General features: G+C 39.9%; 1 protein-coding gene across 1 annotated transcript in view; it reads left to right on the top strand.

The window, feature by feature from the left end:
* The window catches only part of LAMA2 (laminin subunit alpha 2), a 610,104-nt gene extending 587,487 nt beyond the window's left edge, over positions 1–22,617 (top strand). Inside the window, exons 58-64 of the mRNA XM_082634259.1 lie at positions 1,525–1,637; positions 1,958–2,147; positions 4,081–4,236; positions 14,305–14,458; positions 16,908–17,038; positions 19,207–19,429; positions 20,933–22,617. Coding sequence (XP_082490385.1) covers positions 1,525–1,637; positions 1,958–2,147; positions 4,081–4,236; positions 14,305–14,458; positions 16,908–17,038; positions 19,207–19,429; positions 20,933–21,090 — 1,125 coding nt within the window. The 3' untranslated portion in view covers positions 21,091–22,617. The remainder of the gene's footprint in view (positions 1–1,524; positions 1,638–1,957; positions 2,148–4,080; positions 4,237–14,304; positions 14,459–16,907; positions 17,039–19,206; positions 19,430–20,932) is intronic.
* The last annotated feature ends 404 nt before the right edge of the window (positions 22,618–23,021 follow it).

The raw sequence follows: 23,021 nt of genomic DNA, 5'->3' as shown, positions 1-23,021 counted from the left end.
TAAATGATCCCAGGTCTATTAATAGCATCATCGAAGGCTGAGACATTAAGCTACCAAGGCCTTTCCATTTGGGCTCTCTTTGCAGTCAGGGTAATAAGAAAGGTGCCACATGTTGATTCCAAGAGAGGCCATTCAGCTGTGTGAATAAATAGCATGCTCCTCTTCTACCCGCTGGGTTTTTGCATATCTGTGTGAATTTCAGCCACAGTCTGCTCTTTGCAACTGACCATCTCCTGGGAAGCAAGAAGGGAAATACTTCCATAAAGCCCAATTTTACAGCATTTCAAAACACTTAAAGCTTTTTACCTGCTGTGGCAGAGTGCTCCATTTGACTAAGCTCCAGAGAAAAGAGGGCAAGGCTTTTCCTCATCAAGTAGAAATTTCCTGTGCGCTGATGAGTCATCTCCAAGGTACACCCAGGGAAGAGCATGCTGCATCAAAAGCCTGCCTTGGGCTGTTTGGGAACCTCTGCTGAGTCAGCGCGCACTGGGGCAGTGGCCCATCCAGAGCTATTAAGTGCAGATCTTTAAAAACAGATGTGTTGTTGAGAGCAGGCAGGTTATTTATTTTCTCATGTACTTTGTGCTGTAAAAGACTTCTTAAGCAGCTTGTACTTGGTGCTATTTTGTGAAAATAGAGACCAAGGAAAGGAATTGTGGTTTTGGTAATTTGAGGAGCCTTGATTAACTATTGAGCTGAGGGTTACAGTAGCCAAGTAAGGTCTACCCAGTCAGGTCTGGCTATGTAATTGGCAGGGCCCAGAGCCAAAATGCAGGGTACCCTGTTCAAAAATTATTAAGAATTTCAAAATGGTGATAGCAGAGCATTAAGCTCAGTGACTACACAGGAAGCCTGCCTCTGAAGCTAGCCCTGCAGCGAGCTCTACCTTGTAAGCACCCTAGGAAGTCGATCTTTGAACAGTGGCAGTTGAAATGGTGTATGGCAGGTTACATTAAAAAGTGTGCTGGGTTGCCTAGCAACGGGCTAAGCCTGAATGGGCTGACTTGCAAGTTGAGATACACCAGCTTGAAAGTCTAAATTCATGGAAACCTTCTAGCACCGATAATTTTCAAGAAAAAGTAAGACGGTGGGAGAGAGAAATGGGGAGGACAAGAAGGACACATTTTTCTACTCTTGTAACCCAGTGGCAAGCTTGTCATTTTCCCTGTTCAATCTTCTAACGATATAACTCTTCATAAATGAAGTAAGAGTGAGAAGGAAATTCCAGTTTTCTCAGAAATATAAATAATAGATTTCCTTAAAGGATAATGAAAACATGCATTAATCAATGAATATTTTTGAGCACCATTCCTTTGGCAATGCAAAGGTGCAGTATAAATAGTAAGTACCTACTATGTAGTAGAGAACAGAGATGAATAAGAGACAGCTTTCATTTCTAAGGCGCTTAAACGAGATTTTGTGAGAACATTAAACTAAAATATAAGAAACCATTAGACAGCAGCATTACATTTTTAAAGAGTGGAGTCCAAAATCTCTGTTCCTTCTCTCCTTGGTATTTTACAGGGTCCTTGTGCTGCAGAATCGGAACCAGCTCTCCTGATAGGGAGCAAACAGTTTGGGCTTTCGAGAAACAGTCACGTTGCAATTGCATTTGATGACACCAAAGTTAAAAACCGGTATGATTTATTCTGAGATATTAGACAAGAACCGATAAATGGAAGTACTAAGTATTTGTTTATTCAAGTTTAATTAACTATATTTATTAATAAATGAGGTGAGCTTTTTTAGTTCACTGAGTACCGTAAAGAATAGAATTATATCAATATTTGTCTGAGCCTGAGAAGCCAGTTTAGGAACTCAGCAGACCTGGATAGTCCTCACCTTGGAAAAGGTTTTGCTATCCTTTATGAAAAAGCACCATGATCAGATGCCACTCTATCCTAGAATAAGAACGTTCTTATTCTTCTGTTTTACTTCGCATACTTTTATTTCACAGTCTCACCATTGAATTTGAAGTGCGAACTGAAGCTGAATCAGGCTTGCTCTTTTACATGGCCCGGATCAATCATGCTGATTTTGCTACAGTTCAGCTGAGAAATGGATTGCCCTACTTCAGTTATGACTTGGGAAGTGGTGACACCAACACCATGATCCCCACCAAAATCAATGATGGCCATTGGCACAAGGTAATAGTCCCCAGGATGTTGGCAGTGCCCTACGAGGGGGTTACTGGGTGGCAGCTATCGGCATTCCCCTGGTGCCAGTATTATCTTGCCAGTGCAGACACTGACTCTGGCACCACTGGAATGTGACCGAGGCTAAAAATAAAGTAAGTGCCATATATGACTGCCCAACCTTGGAAAATGTGATCAAACCTGGGTAGGTTTATAGTTGACCACCTACATACCTCATCATGGTACTATAAGATTCCATCATTGCTGTACATCTGTGGTTCCCAAACATCTGTCCACAAACTAGGGCCAGGCAATTGAAGACATTTCCAATACTCTAAGTAAGTATTATTATTATTATGGGACAATGGACTGTGTTAATCATAAAGTTCTATGTATTCAATTTAAAGGAATAATATTTATTCTAAGATTATATTTCCTATTTTTAAAGTGCTAAAATAACCTCTCTTTATGAAATAATATTTGACCAACTTAAAAGCTGGCAACACTAAAATGGGCCCTATGGCTGCCTTTCCCCCCTCTCCCAACCCCACAGTGGTCTGAGCACACCAAGAGTCTGAGAATCTGCTACCTCATGTTTAAAGGCCTCTGGGGTATCATTTCCACAAACAGTCATTTGGAACAACTTTTTAAATGTTGGCCTTACACCCAGAAGCTGGTACTATTATGGGCACAGAAGGTTCACCTGCCAGCTTACTGTCCTCTTTGGCATGACTGCAGGTAGATAATATACTGCCTGATTAAAATGAAAACTCAGAATTTGTCTCTGCACCTGTGGTAACCTATCAAGTAAAGCTTCCCTAGGTGGACCAATTAAATGTTTAATTTTTAGAGTAAGATATTATTATATATTGGATTTTATATATTAACATATTTGGACTTGTATCTTATAGAAAGCCAAGGAACCTGAAAAAAATATAATATAAACGCAAAGTCAACTAATTTGTTATCTAGAAATAAGAAATTTTCTAGGGCGCTTATGACTAGCAAATACTTTATGCAGGAGCTCTCATTAAGGTTTATTCTCATCTCTGGCTAATAGCATAATAAATATGACACTTGAGAAAAAGACATATTGTTGGGCTACAGTGAGGCAGGGATTACGCTAAGTAGCCAAATTAAGGAGGGATTTTATCCTTGCAGGTTTTTAGAAAGTTATTTCCGAAACCAGAATAGATCAGTGTAAATAAGGTCTTACATTACTCTAATCCTGATGTAGATTCGTTTTTAAACCATTATTGTACTCCAGCATTTCACAAGGTTACATGCTCCTTTTCCTAAATTCAGACTCAAGGATTTTATGCTCAAGCTAGTCTCCACACTTTTTATTTCACTCTGCCGCAGGAAATAATTCAATCCACTCCTGTCATTTCAGCCCAGTCAGCCTTCCATCTTCCTCCCTGACTTTGTACTAATCAGCTGCTGCAGAAATGGCAGTGCAGCCCGGATGCACTGCATTCCTGCAATTCTGCACAAGAAGTGCCTCTTAAGCAGAGGGATGTAGCATATCTGCAATTGTGCTGGGAAGATCAGGCTTTGCTCAATCAAACCAATGAACTTTTGAAATTGGACATGAATTTTGCAGCCCACTTAATTCATGACAGGGCTCTCAATCTGCAAGTTTCCTTACAACAAGCATACCTCTTGATACAGATGCTCACTTGGCAACTATAGAAGAGTCTTCAATCTAAAACTCACCCAGGAAGATTTTCTCCTCCTTTGGAGATGGTACTAATGGAAAAGACAGACTTTGAGACACTCTGTAAACAGATTTAATTTCACTTATATTATGGGTTTAGCACATATTAGGCACTCAGTAAGCTGTTTCACTTTTTCCTAAGGAATATCCTAAAAGTTCTTATGCTTATACTCTGCATATTTGAAATTTATCTATGATTGGTGTTAATGATGCCTCTTCTTTTGGTAGATTAAGATTACTCGAATTAAGCAAGAAGGAATTATTTATGTAGACGGTGCCTCCAACAGAACCATCAGTCCCAAGAAAGCTGATATTCTGGATGTTGTGGGAATGCTGTATATTGGCGGGCTGCCCATTAACTACACTACCCGAAGAATTGGTCCAGTAAGTGTCTAATTTGTTTCTTTGTGGCCTAAATAGCTGCCTGAGTCATGAATGTATTTTGAATTATTAGGTCACATTGGCCCATGACCAATTATAGATGAATAGGAAATCATTTTTTCTGAGAAGTGACAAATTTTCTAGACAGATCTGACTATGAGAGGCAATACTGCACATCAGAGTGTGGACCCTGGAGCCAGACTCCCTTGGTTTGAATACGTGCTTAACTGTTAAGTAGCTGTGTGATCCTGAGCAGGTTAATTTTTTTTTTACAAAGGTCCCTCTTTTGTAAAATAGTTTAATAATAATACCAAACAAGCAAGGTTGCTGGAAAGATTAAATGAGGTAATATATTTAAAGTGCTTGGAAAAATACCAAGTATATAGAAAGCACCAAGACAACAAGGAAGATGATAATGATGATATTGATGGTATTGTTTCAGGACTAGAGATTTAGCAAATATTGAGAGATGCAGTATCTAGAGCAGTGATCCCCAACCTTTTTGGCACCAGGGACCAGTTCTGTGGAAGACAGTTTTTCCACAGACCCGGGGCGGGCAGGTGGAGTGGCACAGGGTTGTTTTGGGATGATTCAAGCGCATTACATTTATTGTGCACTTTATTTCTATTATTATTACATTGTAATATTTAATGAAATAGTTATACAACTCACCATAATGCAGAATCAGTGGGAGCCCTGAGCTTGTTTTCCTGCAACTAGATGGCCCCATCTGGGGGTGATGGGAGACAGTGACACCCGAAGCGTGTTGCTTATGTCCAGTCTACTCTGTAAGATGCAGCTTCATTGTCACTTGCCACTCACTGTTAGGGCTTTGCTATGAGTCTGCAAACAACCGATTTATTATGGTCTCTGTGCAGTCAGACCTCTCTGCTAATGATAACCTGTATTTGCAGCCGCTCCCCAGTGCTAGCATCACTGCCTCAGCTCCATCTCAGATCATCAGGCATTAGATTCTCTTAAGGAGCGCGCAGCCTAGATCCCTCGCATGCACAGTTCGCAGTAGGGTTCGCGCTCCTGTGAGAATCTAATGCCGCCACTGATTTGACAGGAGGCGGAGCTCAGGCAGAAATGCAAGCGATGGGGAGCGGCTGTAAATACAGATGAAGCTTCACTCACTCTCCCACCCCTCACCTCCTGCTGTGCGGCCCAGTTCCTAACAGGCCACGGACCAGTACCGTGGGGATTGGGGATCCCTGATCTAGAGTACTGTTATCCAATACTGGAGTCAGAATTTAAAGTCCTCACAAGTTTTGTGAATCAGTATTCACAAAATAATTTTTTGTCAGACCATGTGTCCTGGTTGGCTTTGGAAAGCATTCTTTTAAGAAGCACAGGGGCTACCTGGGCTCTTTGGTGGGGCTAATGGCAGACTCTGGGAGGGCTCTCGCCAAGAAGCACTTCCCAGAAATTCTGCTGCCAGTGTCCTTGTCCCCACGGTGAGCCACAGCCACCCCCACGCCTCTGCAGGAGACCCTCCAACACTAGCAGTAAAAATTTTTTGAAAGAATGTTGAATGAATAAACCAGGAGAAGAGAAGATGCAGGGCACATATTGAAGGGCCATTATGAGGCACACTGGAGAGTTAGAGGCACTCTTTTGACGGAGGTGATGCTGGGAAGGAATCGTGGCAGAGGAGGAGTGTGATGCTTCCGATAATTGAAAGGTTTCCATCAAGGTGCCTGAGAGAGAGAGAGAGGGGGAAGATGGCGGCAGAGTAAGATGCGGAGATCACCTTCCTCCCCACAGATACATCAGAAATACATCTACACGTGGAACAACTCCTACAGAACACCTACTGAACGCTGGCAGAAGACCTCAGACCTCCCAAATGTCAAGAAACTCCCCACGTACCTGGGTAGGGCAAAAGCAAAAAGAATAAACAGAGACAAAAGAATAGGAACGGGACCTGCACCAGTGGGAGGGAGCCGTGAAGGAGGAAAGGTTTCCACACACTAGGAAGCCCCTTCGCGGGTGGAGACTGCGGGTGGCGGAGGTGGGGAGCTTCGGAGCCGCGGAGGAGAGCGCAGCAACAGGGGTACGGAGGGCAAAGCGGAGAGATTTCCGCACAAAGGATCGGTGCCAACCAGCACTCACCAGCCCGAGAGGCTTGTCTGCTCGGCCGCCGGGGCGGGCGGGGCTGGGAGCTGAGGCTCGGGTATCGGGTTTCAGTCGGAGCGCAGGGAGAGGAGTGGGGCTGGCGGCAGGAAGAGAGCCTGAAGGGGTTAGTGCACCATGGCTAGCCGAGAGGGAGTCCCGGGGAAAAAGTCTGGAGCTGCCGAAGAGGCAAGAGACTTTTTCTTCCCTCTTTGCTTCCTGGTGCGGGAGGAGAGGGGATTAAGAGCGCTGCTTAAAGGAGCCCCAGAGACGGGCGCGAGCCGCGGCTAACAGCGCGGACCCCGGAGACGGGAGTGGGACGCTAAGGCTGCTGCTGCCGTCACCAAGAAGCCTGTGTGCGAGCACAGGTCACTACCCACACCTCCCCTCCTGGGAGCCTGTGCAGCCCGCCACTGCCGGGGTCCCAGGATCCAGGGACAACTTCCCCGGGAGAACACACAGCGCGCCTCGGGCTGGTGCAATGTCATGCTGGCCTCTGCCGCCGCAGGCTCGCCCCGCACTCCGTAACCCTCCCTCCCCCTGGCCTGAGTGAGCCAGAGCCCCCCGAATCAGCGGCTCCTTTAACCCCGTCCTGTCTGAGCGAAGAGCAGACGCCTTCCGGCGACCTACACGCAGAGGCGGGGCCAAATCCAAAGCTGAGACCCGGGAGCTGTGAGAATAAAGAAGAGAAAGGGAAATCTCTCCCAGCAGCCTCAGGAGCAGCGGATTAAATCTCCACAATCAACTTGATGTACCCTGCATCTGTGGAATACCTGAATAGACAATGAATCATCCCAAATTGAGGAGGTGGACTTTGAGAGCAAGATTTATGATTTTTCCCCCTTTCCTCTTTTTGTGAGTGTGTATGTGTATGCGTCTGTGTGAGATTTTGTCTGTATAGCTTTGCTTTCACCATTTGTCCTAGGGTTCTATCCGTCCGTATTTTTTTTTATAATTATTTTTTTATTTTGATTATTTTATTTTACCTTTTATTTTCTTTCTTCCTTCCTTCCTTCCTTTCTCGCCCTCTTTCTTTCTTTCTCTCTCTCTCCCTCCTTCCCTCTCTCTCTGTCTCTGTCTCTCTTTCTTTCTTTCATTCTAATTTTTCTCCCTTTTATTCTGAGCCGTGTGCATGAAAGGTTCTTGGTGCTCCAGCCAGGAGTCAGTGCTGTGCCTCTGAGGTGGGAGAGCCAACTTCAGGACACTGGTCCACAAGGGACCTCCCAGCTCCACGTAATATCAAATGGCGAAAATCTCCCAGAGATCTCCATCTCAACAACAACACCCAGGTTCACTCAACGACCAGCAAGCTAGAGTGCTGGACACCCTATGCCAAACAACTAGCAAGACAGGAACAAAACCCCACCCATTAGCAGAGAGGCTGCCTAAAATCATAATAACTCCACAGACACCCCAAAACACACCACCAGACATGGACCTGCCCACCAGAAATACAAGATCCGGCCTCATCCACCAGAACACAGGCACTAGTCCCCTCCACCAGGAAGCCTACACAACCCACTGAACCAATTTTAGCCACTGGGGACAGACATCAAAAACAACGGGAACTACAAACCTGCAGCCTGCAAAAAGGAGACCCCAAACACAATAAGATAAGCAAAATGAGAAGACAGAAAAACACACAGCAGATGAAGGAGCAAGATAAAAACCCACCAGACCTAACAAATAAAGAGGAAATAGGCAGTCTACCTGAAAAAGAATTCAGAATAATGATAGTAAAAATGATCCAAAATCTTGGAAATAGAACAGAGAAAATGCAAGAAACATTTAACAAGGACCTAGAAGAACTAAAGATGAAACAAGCAACGGTGAACAACACAATAAATGAAATTAAAAATATTCTAGAAGGGATCAATAGCAGAATAACTAACTGAGGCAGAAGAACGGATAAGTGACCTGGAAGATAAAGTAGTGGAAATAACTACTGAAGAGCAGAATAAAGAAAAAAGAATGAAAAGAACTGAGGACAGTATCAGAGACTTCTGGGACAACATTAGATGCACCAACATTAGAATTATAGGCGTTCCAGAAGAAGAAGAGAAAAAGAAAGGGACTGAGAAAATATTTGAAGAGATTATAGTTGAAAACTTCCCTAATGGGAAAGGAAACAGTTAATCAAGTCCAGGAAGCACAGAGAGTCCCATAGAGGATAAATCCAAGGAGAAACACGCCAAGACACATATTAATCAAACTGTCAAAAATTAAATACAAAGAAAACATATTAAAAGTAGCAAGGGAAAACAACAAATAGCAAACAAGGGAATCCCCATAAGGTTAATAACTGATCTTTCAGCAGAAATTCTGCAAGCCAGAACGGACTGGCAGGACATATTTAAAGTGATGAAGGAGAAAAACCTACAACCAAGATTACTCTACCCAGCAAGGATCTCATTCAGATTTGATGGAGAAATTAAAAACTTTACAGACAAGGAAAAGCTGAGAGAGTTCAGCACCACCAAACCAGCTTTACAACAATGCTAAAGGAACTTCTCTAGGCAAGAAACACAAGAGAAGGAAAAGACCTATAATAACAAACCCAAAACAATTAAGAAAATGGGAATAGGAACATACATATCAATAATTACCTTAAATGTAAATGGAATAAATGCTCCAGCCAAAAGACACAGACTGGCTGAATGGATACAAAAACAAGACCCATATATATGCTGTCTACAAGAGACCCACTTAAGACCTAGGGACACATACAGACTGAAAGTGAGGGAATGGAAAAAGACATTCCATGCAAATGGAAATCAAAAGAAAGCTGGAGTAGCAATTCTCATATCAGACAAAATAGACTTTAAAATAAAGTCTATTAGAAGAGACAAAGAAGGACACTACATAATGATCAAGGGATCGATCCAAGAAGAAGATATAACAATTGTAAATATTTATGCACCCAACATAGGAGCACCTCAGTACATAAGGCAACTACTAACAGCCATAGAAGTGGAAATCGACAGTAACACATTCATAGTAGGGGACATTAACACCCCACTTTCACCAATGGACAGATCATCCAAAATGAAAATAAATAAGAAAACACAAGCTTTAAATGATGCATTAAACAAGATGGGTTTAATTGATATTTATAGGACATTCCATCCAAAAACAACAGAATACACATTTTTCTCAAGTGCTCATGGAACATTCTCCAGGATAGATCATATCTTGGGTCACAAATCAAGCCTTGGTAAATTTAAGAAAATTGAAATTGTATCAAGTATCTTTCCTGACCACAATGCTATGAGACTAGATATCAATTACAGGAAAAGATCTGTAACAAATACAAACACATGGAGGCTAAACAATACACTACTTAATAATGAAGTGATCACTGAAGAAATCAAAGAGGAAATCAAAAAATACCTAGAAACAAATGACAATGGAGACACGATGACCCAAAACCAATGGGATGCAGCAAAAGCAGTTCTAAGAGGGAAGTTTATAGCAATACAATCCCACCTTAAGAAACAGGAAACATCTCGAATAAACAACCTGACCTTGTACCTAAAGCAATTACAGAAAGAACAAAAAATCCCCAAAGTTAGCAGAAGGAAAGAAATCATAAAGATCAGATCAGAAATAAATGAAAAAGAAATGAAGGAAACGATAGCAAAGATCAATAAAACTAAAAGCTGGTTCTTTGAGAAGATAAACAAAATTGACAAACCATTAGCCAGACTCATCAAGAAAAAAAGGAAGAAGACTCAAATCAATAGAATTAGAAATGAAAAAGGAGAAGTAACAACTGACACTGAAGAAATACAAAAGATCATGAGAGATTACTACAAGCAACTCTATGCCAATAAAATGGACAACCTGGAAGAAATGGACAAATTCTTAGAAATGCACAACCTGCCAAGACTGAATCAGGAAGAAACAGAAAATATGAATAGACCAAGCACAAGCACTGAAATTGAAACTGTGATTAAAAATCTTCCAACAAACAAAAGCCCAGGACCAGATGGCTTCACAGGCGAATTCTATCAAACATTTAGAGAAGAGCTAACACCCATCCTTCTCAAACTCTTCCAAACAATTTCAGAGGAAGGAACACTCCCAAACTCATTCTATGAGGCCACCATCACCTTGATACCAAAACCAGGCAAGGATGTCACAAAGAAAGAAAACTACAGGCCAATATCACTGATGAACATAGATGCAAAAATCCTCAACAAAATACTAGCAAACAGAATCCAACAGCACATTAAAAGGATCATACATCATGATCAAGTGGGGTTTATTCCAGGAATGCAAGGATTCTTCAATATATGCAAATCAATCAACGTGATATACCATATTAACAAATTGAAGGAGAAAAACCATATGATCATCTCAATAGATGCAGAGAAAGCTTTCAACAAAATTCAACACCCATTTATGATAAAAACCCTGCAGAAAGAAGGCATAGACGGAACTTTCCTCAACATAATAAAGGCCATATATGACAAACCCACAGCCAACATCGTCCTCAATGGCGAAAAACTGAAACCATTTCCACTAAGATCAGGAACAAGACAAGGCTGCCCACTCTCACCACTCTTATTCAACATAGTTTTGGAAGTTTTAACCACAGCAATCAGAGAAGAAAAGGAAATAAAAGGAATCCACATTGGAAAAGAAGAAGGAAAGCTGTCACTGTTTGCAGATGACATGATACTATATATAGAGAATCCTAAAGATGCTACCAGCAAACTACTAGAGCTAATAAACGAATTTGGTAAAGCAGCAGGATACAAAATTAATGCACAGAAATCTCTGGCATTCCTATACACTAATGATGAAAAACCTGAAAGTGAAATCAAGAAAACACTCCCATTTACCATTGCAACAAAAAGAATGAAATATCTAGGAATAAACCTACCTAAGGAGACAAAAGACCTGTATGCAGAAAATTATAAGACACTGATGAAAGAAATTAAAGATGATACAAATAGATGGAGAGATATACCATGTTCCTGGATTGGAAGAATCAATATTGTGAAAATGACTCTACTACCCAAAGCAATCTACAGGTTCAATGCAATCCCTATCAAACTACCACTGGCATTTTTCACAGAACTAGAACAAAAAATTTCACAATTTGTTTGGAAAAACAAAAGACCCCGAATAACCAAAGCAATCTTGAGAATGAAAAACGGAGCTTAAGGAATCAGGCTCCCTGACTTCAGACTATACTACAAACTACAGTAATCAAGACAGTATGGTACTGGCACAAAAACAGAAAGATAGATCAATGGAACAGGATAGAAAGCCCAGAGATAAAACCACGCACATATTGTCACCTTATCTTTGATAAAGGAGGCAGGAATGTACAGTGGAGAAAGGACAGCCTCTTCAATAAGTGGTGCTGGGAAAACTGGACAGGGACATGTAAAAGTATGAGATTAGATCACTCCCTAACACCATACACAAAAATAAGCTCAAAATGGATTAAAGACCTAAATGTAAGGCCAGAAATTATCAAACTCTTAGAGGAAAACATAGGCAGAACACTCTATGACACAAGTCACAGCAAGATCCTTTTTGACCCATCTCCTAGAGAAATGGAAATAAAAACATAAATAAACAAATGGGACCTAATGAAACTTCAAAGCTTTTGCACAGCAAAGGAAACCATAAACAAGACCAAAAGACAACCCTCAGAATGGGAGAAAATATTTGCAAATGAAGCAACTGACAAAGGATTAATCTCCAAAATTTACAAGCAGCTCATGCAGCTCAATAACAAAAAAACAAACATCCTAATCCAAAAATGGGCAGAAGACCTAAATAGACATTCCTCCAAAGAAGACATAGACTGCCAACAAACACATGAAAGAATGCTCAACATCATTAATCATTAGAGAAATGCAAATGAAAACTACAATGAGATATCATCTCACACCAGTCAGAATGGCCATCATCAAGAAATTTAGAAACAATAAATGCTGGAGAGGGTGTGGGAAAAAGGGAACCCTCTTGCACTGCTGGTGGGAATGTGAATTGGTACAGCCACTATGGAGAACAGTATGGAGGTTCCTTAAAAAACTACAAATAGAACTACCATATGATCCAGCAATCCCACTACTGGGCATATACCCAGAGCAAACCAAAATTCAAAAAGAGTCATGTACCAAAATGTTCATTGCAGCTCTATTTACAATAGCCAGGAGATGGAAACAACCTAAGTGTCCATCATCGGATGAATGGATAAAGAAGATGTGGCACATATATACAATGGAATATTACCCAGCCATAAAAAGAAACGAAATTGAGCTATTTGTAATGAGGTGGATAGACCTAGAGTCTGTCATACAGAGTGAAGTAAGTCAGAAAGAGAAAGACAAATACCATATGCTAACACATATATATGGAATTTAAGAAAAAAAAAAGGTCATGAAGAACCTAGGGGTAAGACAGGAATAAAGACACAGACCTACTAGAGAATGGACTTGAGGATATGGGGAGGGGGAAGGGTAAGCTGTGACAAAGTGAGAGAGTGGCATGGACATATATATAGTACGAAACGTAAAATAGATAGCTAGTGGGAAGCAGCCGCATAGTACAGGGAGATCAGCTCGGTGCTTTGTGACCACATAGAGGGGTGGGATAGGGAGGGAGGGAGACGCAAGAGGGAAGAGATATGGGGACATATGTATATGTATAACTGATTCACTTTGTTATAAAGCAGAAACTAACACACCATTGTAAAGCAATTATACTCCAATAAAGGTGTAAAGAAAAAAAAAAGAAGCACAGGGGATTAGTGTTTTTAGAAAATGCACTACACACAAGTGTGGTTCATTTCTATGCTCAAATTAGAACACGTGATGATGCAGCCTCGTTCTTCATCAAAGACAATTGCTCATGATGGTTACAATTCTCAGTATTTGGCTCCTCTTGTGGATGATCAGTATGACTTCCCCTTCACAGCTATTGGCTATGCTATGTAGGCCAATCAAAGTGAGAGTCTCTGAACAGAGAGTGCCAAGAGTGATTAACTTGCATCCCTTAACCCAGATGAAATATAATGAAGCAGAGTATGACTGATTTATTTCTAAAGTCCCTAAACTTTGAATGTTTCATGCAAGCTTTCAAGTTTCATGTGTATGTGCATTTTCTTAGGAAAGTATCCACTGCTTTCCTTAGATTTTCATAAGGAAGAAGCACTGAACCAAACCTAATTATCTTTTCAAGTAGAATTTGAACATAGATTGTGAAAAAAATGTATATATAGTAAGGTTAATAAACTGTTACTAGAAACATGAAATAGAAACATAAGAGACTAATTAAAAGTTACAATTTCCATAGGGGCCCAGAGTTCTGTCAAACCAGTGGTCCCACTAGAGACGTAGTGTGCAGTATTTAGAATATCAAAACAATCATATTCCAGGCTAGATACATCCTAGTTCAGTGGTCCCCAACCTTTTTGGCACCAGGGACCAGTTTCGTGGAAGACAATTTTTCCACAGACCGTGGGGCAGGGGAGATGGTTTGGGGATGATTCAAGCGCATTACATTTATTGTGCACTTTATTTCTATTATTATTACATTGTAATATATGATGAAATAATTATACAACTCACCATAATGCTGACAGGAGACGGAGCTCAGGTGGTAATGCGAGCGATGTGGAACAGCTGTAAATACAGATGAAGCTTCGCTCGTTCGCCCGCCCCTCACCTCCTGCTGTGCGGCCAGGTTCCTAACAGGCCAGTCCGCCGCCCCGGGGATGGGGACCGCTGTCTTAGTTGCGAAGCACAACACCGGATTCTCTGCACCTGTGCTCTGAAGCCTGGGGTGATGGTGCCGAACCAGGCAGTTTTGGAGATGGCCTAGGACAATCGGCAGATGTTTATACACACAGAACAGCCTACCAATGATTGCATTCCACATAAAGGCAAACTTCTGCTAAAACCCGTATGTGTTTCTTCTGACCTGAATGTCTAGGTGACCTACAGCATTGATGGCTGCATCAGGAATCTTCAGATGGCAGAAGCCCCTGCTGATCTCGAACAGCCAACCTCCAGCTACCGTGTCGGGACGTGTTTTGCAAATGCTCAGAAAGGAACATATTTTGATGGAACGGGTTTTGCCAAAGCAGGTGAGGTGCTTCCATGTCCTTTCTGTTGAATATTAACTAGGTCCAAATATTGACTTCTTGTTTGTGTGGGAAAATAAAAGTCCCTGGGGTCTGAAACTAGCATCCTTTGTTTAAACCAGAAATAAAAACGTTTAGAAGTAATAAAAAATGCCTCTTAAAGATTAATGTGTCCGATTCTGATAAGAACTAATAGAAGAAATAAAGTAAAAGGCTATCTGGCGAGTTTATTCCATCTCCTTCCCCGGAGACCAATAATAGCACAATAAATGTAATTCTACAAGCAGGTTCCTATGTTTATATTATGTAATGTATCTACTTTCTAGTTTTCCCCATCTACCTTTCTTTCTGGAGATGAGATCGCATTTTCCTTTCTTCCTCTCTTCAATTCCTTGCAAGGCTCCATTTCATGCTCTCCCCTCACACACACAATGCACACATACTGGTGCCCACTTCTTGCTGATGGTGATGATGACTGGCACCTTTCCCTGACTTTCTTTAAGTATCTCCCCTCGTTCCAGTGGGTATTTTCAGTGCAGGTCCGGATCACTGACAGTGAATGTACAATTTGGAAAGAAAAATATGAAATAACTTGTACATAATAACAAAACAATCTGACATTAACATACTTTAAGATAGAATCAGTCCTATGGTTACCATAGGAACATGCATTTGCTCGTTAGAAAAAAATTAATGTAACATGTAGAAGTTAACATGGGAAACAGAAGTAAATAAGATGTAATTCCCTTCCTTCAAGAACATGCTATCAATAGATAAGATTCTTTATGCTCAGAAATCACAAGAAGACAAGTAAAAAATAACTAGAAACTATAGAAGACACACAGGCAAGTTTCTGTGGATATTTTACGGAAACATTAATTTGGGGAAATCAGGAAAGTTTTTATGGAGGAATTGACATTTGAGGTGGGTTTAAAAGATGAGTTGAACACACATGCAAAGGTTGGAGACGGAAGAGCAGGGCCCTCCAACAGGGGATATGTGGGAAATTTCCCCTGTGCAGAAGCAGAAAACAGAGAAACACAGGATATGTTAAATACTGAAATGTTGGAGGTTATGTTGAACCCCAAATTCCATGTTCTGTGAAAGCCCAAAGCTTTTCTCAAGTTTTCTGCAAATTCAGATAGCTGGCATTAGCTTCGTCAAATTGATGGCAAGCTTCAGCTTCAACTAATGCAGTTAACAGATTAACTTACCATCCTGCTTGGGCTTTTTTGGTTTGAGATCAAACTGGACTGGAAAATTAGCCACTTCCCCAGTTTCCAATAACTCCTGCCATCACCTCAACACACAGTGTAATACAATTTGTGTAAGACTTGGGTGATCAGAGGAGGTTACATTACTGGAAAATATACGACTTCAATTTAAACCTCTGACACCTTTGTCCTTAAAAACTTTCCAGCTACCCAGTTTCTGGGGGTTTAATAGCTTCTTCACTCCCCCTATCCTCTGCTGAATGGCTTCATGTTATTTCTCTCTTTTCCTTATCCTCCTTTCAGGAACAGAAACAAAATCATTGTTTTATTTTGCAGAAAACTCCAGCTTCTTCTACCCCTCATTCTTAAAATCTGCCCTAAGCCCGTCTTTGTCCATTCAACTCATCAAGGTTCTCAGTAGAAGAAAAAAGTCTTTCACATAACAGCTGCCTCCCTTATTGGAGATAGTTGTGGTTACACATAGCATTTATTTCTTGCTTAATAAATAGGAGACCTGGAAAAAATTTCCATGAGTTTTCCTCTAATATTTCATGCAAGTCTAGTCTAGCCTGATCTTAATGGATCACTTTGTTTCTAAGAAGTGTGTCTTAAATACTTGCTAAAAGATTAAGTAAACCAATGAATCAAATATGGAAAAATTATAAAGACTTAACTTGATGAACTAGAAAAGTCTATTTATGTCCCAGAATCTTATCCTTCAAACTTGTATTTGTAATTCCTTTCTTTATAAATAAAATGTTTGGGGATATTTGAGCCCTTTCAGATCATCGTGGTACCATTTAGAGTGCCCCAGTAAAATTTTACTGAATAATCACTGAAATGCTTGACTTCATCCAGCAGCAAGACTTCTGACAATCACCTGGCTGTGAGATTCTTTAAGTCCATCTTAGTCTGTGTTCATTCATTCATTCATTCATTCAACAAATATATATTCAACCTCCACCGTGTGTCAGATACTTTGGTGAGCACAGAAATAAAATGGTGAGCAATATAGGCAAAGTCCTTGCCCTCACAGAATTTATATTCTAGGAAGGAAGGCAGTCAAGAAAATAAGCAATAACTATAAATGGTGGAAGTGTCGGCCATATGAAAGTCTGGAACTTATAGTTGTCTAACACATGAATTGAAAGCTAATAAAACCATTGCATTGTACAAATTTGAATGAACAGTTCCTGAACTCAAATCCACAATTTTTAAAAAATGTTTTCATTTTACAGTTGATGGGTTCAAAGTAGGATTGGACCTTCTTGTAGAATTTGAATTCCGCACAACTAGAACCACTGGAGTTCTTCTGGGAATCAGCAGCCAGAAAATGGATGGAATGGGTATTGAAATGATTGCTGAAAAGGTGAGCATCAGCAGTCTAAATATTTCTGCTCTCTTCACGATACTGTCGTTTACATGTAGAAAGCTCTATTTTTTTTAACATCTTTATTGGAGTATAATTGCTTTACAATGTTGTGTTAGTTTCTGCTTTATAACAAAGTGAATCAGCTATATGTATACATATACCCCCATATCTCCTCCCTCTTGCATCTCCCTCCCTCCCACCCCTCTAGGTGGACACAAAGCACTGAGCTGATCTCCCTGTGCTATGCGGCTGCTTCCCACTAGCTCGTCCCAGCTTACCCTTCCCCCTCCCCTGTCCTCAAGTCCATTCTCTACATCTGCTCTATTTTGAAGCCTTGCTCTTGTCTTTGTTGGGAGAAAGCTAGATTGGATCTTTTCATCCTTCTGGATTATCTCAATTCTTGTGTGTTTTCAACACACTTATTCTGTAGACCAGTGTAAACTTTAAATGTGCTAATTCTACGGTAAGCCAACTGTGCTAATAATGGCCTAAGTGGTTTTGGATCTCAAGCTAGTTACTGTGTGGCTAAAAGGAAAGTTATTCTCCTCTTTATGAATACATGCTCTATGAAGCTATCAATTCCAGTGGGAAAAAAAGGGCTTAGATTGTCTAAAATCAGTCTTTGCCTCTTATAACAGGGTAGGCACCTCTCAGAAATGAAGATGTCTAGCTGACATATTGATTTCTCAATTTATTTAAAGGCATCCACATACCATTGCACAATAGAACAAATTTATAATAAAGTTATATTAGTAGAATATAAAGTATTGTGCCAGTTTGCTCACAATGGATAATCTAATTCTAACTGCCTTTTCTGTCCCTACCTGCTTATGAGCAGCAACCAGCAGTGAGATAACCAGTTTTCATGTACTTTGTACTATAGGGCACAGGTAAAAAGAAGAAGGCAAAACAAGAAATTTCACAAGTTTCCTATTTGCCTTTTCAACAGGAATCATACTTCAGCTCTGTTCACATTTCCACTCCTAGGGTGCCGTTGCCTCCCAAGAAGAAAAACCACACACTGACCTAAAATACGCTTTCCTTATCCTCTTCCCTCCTTCCTCTCAGTCTTCAAACCATCCTCAAAGGCAGTAAAGCAAAAAGATCCAGGAGCACAGAGACAAAAAGGGGGAATAAGCAACAAACACTTAATAGTTCTGCCAGATTTTCAACACACAGTTTCACTGCATCTTGTCAGTGTTGCTCTGCACCTGATTATAACCACAGTTCCCTGCAACTTGTCAGGGTGTCAAGTTCCATCACAATGCATATGGATTTCTCACCAAGCTCTTTTTATATGCCAAATTCCCTTGTTACAAATGTCACCGCATACAGTAAAATCTTAACTAATATTTACATCACTGTATAGTTTACAAACTTTTCACCTATTTACTTGCACTTTTAATCTTCTTTTTAAAACCCCTATTTCTTTTCTTTTACCTTGTCAAATGTTTTGCCAAATTGACTGTTTTTAATGTTTCAATATGCTTCTTTTCTTCATCAGCTTCAAAAGAATTCTGCAATCTCAAGTTTCAGGGCCCATTCTGTGTTACTAAAAACAGATTTTTCTCATTTAGACAAGAACTCCTAGTCTAAGTTCTTCATTGTTAAGAATTGAACTGGCCTTCTGGCTCAAAGTCTTTGGTAACTGTGACATGAAACTTGCCCCAAAATGTAATTTATGTAACTCTCAATCCTATATATAAAATAGATTCAGTGAAGGAAAAAATATACAATTAAAACATCAAAATCTTAAATTAAAAAAAAAAATCATCCTTTCAAATGAATTTGTAAACCAGATTCCTAAGAACTCCCACAGTCTAAGAAAGATCTGTGGTAGAATTTTTCCCAGTGTATATACTACATCCTTTTTTGTCACCTGGCCTCAAATTGTATTTCACATTTTCTGAAAGCAGAGTTATTACCAGCCTCATACGTCTTGCCTATTGCCCAACAGTGTCCGAATGTAAAGAGCATAATTTGTGACTCCTGGTCATTAAATCTGCATTTTAATTTCTGGTTTTTTTTAAAATTTAATATGCCTAAGTTATTCGTTTCAAACTATTTCAGCTAATGACTTTTCTAGAGATAATTTTTACTTTGTCAACCACCATGACACCCTTCCAATGAAACCATCTCTGGCTGTTCAATTTCCTGCTTTCTAGCTTATGTTTCATGTGGACAATGGCGCCGGCCGATTCACTGCCGTCTATGATGCTGGGATCCCAGGGCATTTGTGTGACGGACAGTGGCATAAAGTCACGGCCAACAAGGTCAAGCACCGAATCGAGCTGACAGTAGATGGGAACCAGGTGGAAGCCCAGAGCCCAAATCGAGCATCTACATCCGCTGATACAAATGACCCTGTGTTTGTTGGAGGGTTCCCAGGTGAGTGTTGCCTACCCCAGCAAGAATATCTTTGCTCTGTTTTGTTAGTGGTTTTGAACACATCTATCTATATTCTACAAATACGTTCAAGAATGTGTGCTTAAGTATACTTGCTTCCTAGCTTTAGAATCTGCTCCAATAAATAATACATTATCTGACATTTCTAGTGTGTAAAATGAGCATTTTACTTATATAAACCACAAGGGACTGAACTTTTCATGATTGCCTCCAAAATTTCATTCGTGGGGAGATGGAGGCTAGAGGAAATGAATTTGGCTTATAAAAGATATGAGGCATTTAACAGCAATCAGGGCCAGAATTGGTGTTCTTTCTCATTTTCTAAAAATTAACATACCAGAGGAATCATAAAATGTTATGGAACTTATTTCCTCAAGTTCTGGAAATCATTGGGTTAAACATAGCTAATTTCCGCCTTAGGCTATTATAGAGCTTATATTACAAAGAAACCCAAGCAATAAATCTGCATTCAAAAATACCTCTCCATGTTCATATAGCATGTGAACCACAGAGAGTTACCTAAAGTGCCTATAAACAAGAGTGCCCAACTTGATAAGAAGTAAGCCAAGAGCCTCTTAATAAATACTGTAGTAACGCAGACTCCTGGAATGGTGTTTCAGTATTTTGGCAAGAGAAACCCTTGTCCCCATTTATATAGAGCTCCTCTCCTTAACAAAACAAGCAAAATGTATATTCAGCAGCAGTTGATGATGGAAAAGATACAGAAGTCATGGGGACCAATTCTGAGTTCCTCTTTCCAAAATTGCTCCTGGGTTTTTGAAAATATCTCCTTCTGGGAATTCCCTGGCAGTCCAGTGGTTAGGACTCTGTGCTTCCACTGTAGAGGGCATGGATTCGATCCCTAGTGGGTCGAATGCATGCCTCATGGTGCAGCCAAAAAAAAAAAAATTTTTTTTTCGGGGACAAAAAAAAAGAAAATATCTCCTTCTGCTTCAATTAGGACAAACCCCAAGGTATTATGAAGGCGATAATATACTTCTCCATTTACAGTCTATGAAATGGGATCTTAGCACCTAGTAGGCCTGCTAAAAGAAGGGACTCTCTCAAGAAGAGAAAGATTTTGTGTGAGTTCACAACAAACTTAACCATTTGGGATTTATTTTTACAATGGAAGAAAGTAATAAGGTCATGTCCTAATTCAGTACTTAAAGTATTTGATCAGTTACTTTGGTTCATTAAATAAAATTTAATAATTTTAATTCACTGTAAACTTGTCCCTTCCAAACCAAATTCTTTGATGTCTTCAAATGTGTAATTATAGATGTCTCCATATTTCATAATACATAACTATAAAAAAGTTGATGTTTCTCTACCAGTTTAACTGTTAGTAAAGCTAAGAACAAAATCACTACTTTACATAAAATAGCATTCCAATTGCATCTTAAGCTAACAGCTGACTTTGAAGCATGCTCTTAACATAGTAGCTGAATTTCAAAACTGAGCCCTCCTTGCTTGGTTTTTCAGAGGGCCTCAACCAGTTTGGCCTGACAACCAACATTCGTTTCCGAGGTTGCATCCGATCCCTAAGGCTCACCAAAGGCACGGGAAAGCCATTGGAGGTGAATTTTGCCAAGGCCCTGGAACTAAGGGGTATTCAACCTGTATCATGCCCAGCCAACTAATAAAAATAAGTTCAACTCCAAGAAGGGTCCTCCAAAACAACCGTATCAAGTAAAACAAATGTATTTTACTTATGTATGTTATTAAAACTAATTTGTGCATGCATATTAAATTCCTTCTATATTCTGATGGTGATAATTCAGATCCCAGACTGAATTTTAATTCAAGTTCTTTCTCAAGTCCATAAATATTAAACCATTTACTGCATTCTAAATAATTGCTTGTTTTGCGTGATTTTAAGGATAAAAGGTAACTGATTATAAATTGTTGAATTTGCAACATGCCCTGGAGTCATCTCAAGAAGAGCTCAGATGTAATTTGTGAAGGCAACACTTTTTTTTACTAACTCCTATTAATACTTCTGTCATCCTTTTTCCATGTACGTCAGCTTTGGCTTTCTGTCGGGCCACTGAAAACACAGTGGGTTTGGGGTGTGTGATGGGAGGAAATGAGCTCCCTTTCCCCATGTTTGCGAAAAGCATTAGCAAATCATTTCCCTGATACAGATTCATTATTGGAGGATTTAACTAGCTACATGAACGGATACCTTTTTAGGCTTAAGGTGGAGAGTATAGATCAGATTCAGGCCAGAGAACTTAATTACTTGATTTGCTTGTTTGATGATGATTTATAGGCTTTGGGGAGACACCAGAACCAAGCTCCAGAATGACAATTTAGCACACATTTGATACTACAGTATTGAGGCTCTGGACTTTAAGTTTCCAGTGACTATCACAATTTACAGAGGAAAATCACAGAGGAATAATGCTGAAATGCAGTTTTTACCTATGAGGAAACAACAAAGCTGAAACTTAAAAGGCATACACCATTGGGTCTTTTTGAGTTGCAATTTAACCTAACAAATTAATTTCCTAAAAAATTGCTGTGTTTTGTCCTTCTTTTAAGCACTATTTCAGTCATATTCAAGGGATCTGTGAGAAGACAGGCCTAGATTTTATTCATCAACTTAAGGAAACGTTTCATTTGCCACCTTCAGTAGAAATAGTTGTAGTCTAATAATGCTGAACATTTAAAGGAATAGATTTTCCTCACAATGGTAATTTTAGCAAAAGAAGAATAATCATCTCTGACAATGTTATCCACAGGGGAAAAGGAGGTGCTGTTTCTAATCAAGGAGATGGCTAACACACTCTTAGCATTTCATCACTGGCCAGTTGCTTGACCCAATTTGTCCACACAACTTCATTCTAGAGCAAGTGGTTCTCAGCCCTGGCTCCATTTTGTAATTACCAGGCAAGCTTTCAAAGAACTGGTGCCTAGTCCAGCGATTCTGATAGCCTAAGCATGAAGATTTTTAAAAAGTTTCCCAGGCAATTCTGAAGTGCCAGCAGGATTGAGACCCAGTGTTCTAAAGAGAAAAGTTATCCACTATGGAAACAAAAAATTATGGAGTCATTTGAAAAATCTGCTGTTAAATTTGTCTTGGCCATTTTCACACAGAGAAAAAAATAATGTAATACTGTATCTAGTTGATGCCTTTTCACCAACCTCTAAGCAATAAAATTCTTTGAAAACCAATGTGTTTTGAAAGTGAAGATATTACTTCTGCACTGGACACTGACATGACTTTTGGGCTTATTCTGGATAATGAATAGATAAGCAGGAATAAAGATGCTAGGCTACTAAATTAAAAGCTAATGTCATTCTTTCCTTAATCTTGAAACAAAAGATATATAAATTTGAAAGCAAAGGTACTTAATCAGCACTCCTATCAGAGTCAAGCCCTGCTGGAGTCAACTTGTACATCAGTGCCTTAGAAAGGTGTAGTTGGAAGGATTCTTTGAGATCAATAAATACAGTGATTCTTAAGTCTAGCTAGACATTAAAATTGCCTTGGGTACTTAAAAAGAAAAAAGAAAAAATCTTACATCTGAGTATCACCTAGACCTTAAAATATAATCTCTGGGTAAGG

The sequence above is a fragment of the Mesoplodon mirus genome (assembly GCF_964341445.2).
Source record: "Mesoplodon mirus genome assembly, chromosome: 10".
Taxonomy (NCBI): domain Eukaryota; kingdom Metazoa; phylum Chordata; class Mammalia; order Artiodactyla; family Ziphiidae; genus Mesoplodon; species Mesoplodon mirus.
The sequence above is the reverse complement of the archived record's forward strand: the minus strand, read 5'-3'. Positions and strand labels throughout refer to the sequence as shown.